Here is a 1583-nt window from a genome sequence, read left to right on the forward strand (position 1 = left end):
TTTCTCCACACATACCGCTTAGAATTAAGGCCAAAAAGTTCTACCTTGGTCTCATCAGACTAAAGAATCTTATTTCTCACCATCTTGGAGTCCTTCAAGTGTTCTTTAGCAAACTCCATGCGGTCTTTCATATGTCTTGCACTTGCACATGAGGCTTCCCCGACTGGTGGAGGGCTGCAGTGATGGTTGACTTTCTACAACTTTCTCCCATCTCCCGACTGCATCTCTAGAGCTCAGCCAAAGTGATCTTTGGGTTCTTCTTTACCTCTCTCACCAAGGCTGTTCTCCCCCGATTTCTCAGTTTGGCCAGACTGCCAGCTCTAAGACTGGTTCTGGTCCTCCCAAACGTCTTCCATTTAAGGATTATGGAGGCCACTGTGCTCTTAGGAACCTTAAGTGCAGCAGAATTTTTTTTTTTTTTTTTTAAACCTTGTCCAGATCTGTGCCTTGCCACAATTCTGTCTCTGAGCTCTTCAGGCAGTTCACCATTCACCTGATGATTGTCATTTGCTCTGACATGCACTGTGAGCTGTAAGGTCTTATATAGACAGGTGTATGGCTTTCCTAATCAAGTCCAATCAGTATAATCAAACACAGCTGGACTCCAATGAAGGTGTAGAACCAACCAAAAATGGACAGCACCTGAGTTAAGGTGTTGGAACTGTTTTGTGTTATATTCATGCAGCCTGATAGAGGGCACCAGAAGTAATTGTGGTGATATATTTAACCAGTAGGTGGCCAGAGAAAAATAATTAGTTCAAATAAAGACGAACAGTCCATCAGGTGTTCTTTTGTACAATCAATTGAGCGTGTTTTGTTGTTCTATATCAATTTGCGCTTAAAAAGAAACTGAGCTTTAGACTGGCGTTTGTTCAGTGACGTTTGCTGCAGAGTCTGACCAACGTGTAAGCAAGGTCAATACTTTAAAACATCTTATTTCCTGATCGGGACTTTGGTTTAGTACTGTCATTATATTGTTCCTAAAGTATTTATCATACACTGTTGAGCCTCTGATATCTATCAAAGAACAATTAAATTGATAGGAAATCACTCAAACTGAGAAACCACCATGTTAAAAAACTTAAGACAATGCTTCCAAACGCTGCGTTCCAAGGTTAATGATTTCTAAAGCTTCAGAGACATTTGACATTGGTTATGTTCGCATGTACTGCAAAAGGTACTAATAGCACGAAGAAATAGATTTTGTAACATTTCTTTAAGGTACGTTTGAAAGAGGGCAACAAAGGGCTGAGAACAAATAGTTCGCGGGGAGAAAATAGTCAATAGGTAACAGTGGACAAAAACACAAAAGCCGACAAAGCTCCACGTACCTCGTCCATTTTGTTTACCATTTTCGTCAGTTTATTGTCGTCTTCCAGGATTTCGTTGAGCTGCGTCATCGTGTAGCCGTCAAACTTGTTGGAAAAACTGGACATTTTGCTTGTGTGCTATCTCTCCTCTGTCCTGTGGCTATTATTTCCGTGTTCTTCTCCTTTCAGACTGTGACAGCTGACTGAGCAGCGCTAACAGGAACTAACACACAACTGTAGTGATGTGTCGCGAGTGATTCGTTCAAAATGAAC

The 1583-nt window shown here is 41.3% G+C and overlaps 1 protein-coding gene across 1 annotated transcript in view; it reads right to left on the reverse strand.

Moving 5' to 3' along the window:
* The window catches only part of LOC103396934 (vacuolar protein sorting-associated protein 37B-like), a 24208-nt gene extending 22662 nt beyond the window's left edge, over positions 1 to 1546 (reverse strand). Inside the window, exon 1 of the mRNA XM_008335178.3 lies at positions 1332 to 1546. Coding sequence (XP_008333400.1) covers positions 1332 to 1436 — 105 coding nt within the window. The 5' untranslated portion in view covers positions 1437 to 1546. The remainder of the gene's footprint in view (positions 1 to 1331) is intronic.
* Positions 1547 to 1583: the final 37 nt, after the last annotated feature.

This window comes from Cynoglossus semilaevis, chromosome W, assembly GCF_000523025.1.
Source record: "Cynoglossus semilaevis isolate Cse_v1.0 chromosome W, Cse_v1.0, whole genome shotgun sequence".
In the NCBI taxonomy this organism is placed as follows: Eukaryota; Metazoa; Chordata; class Actinopteri; order Pleuronectiformes; family Cynoglossidae; genus Cynoglossus; species Cynoglossus semilaevis.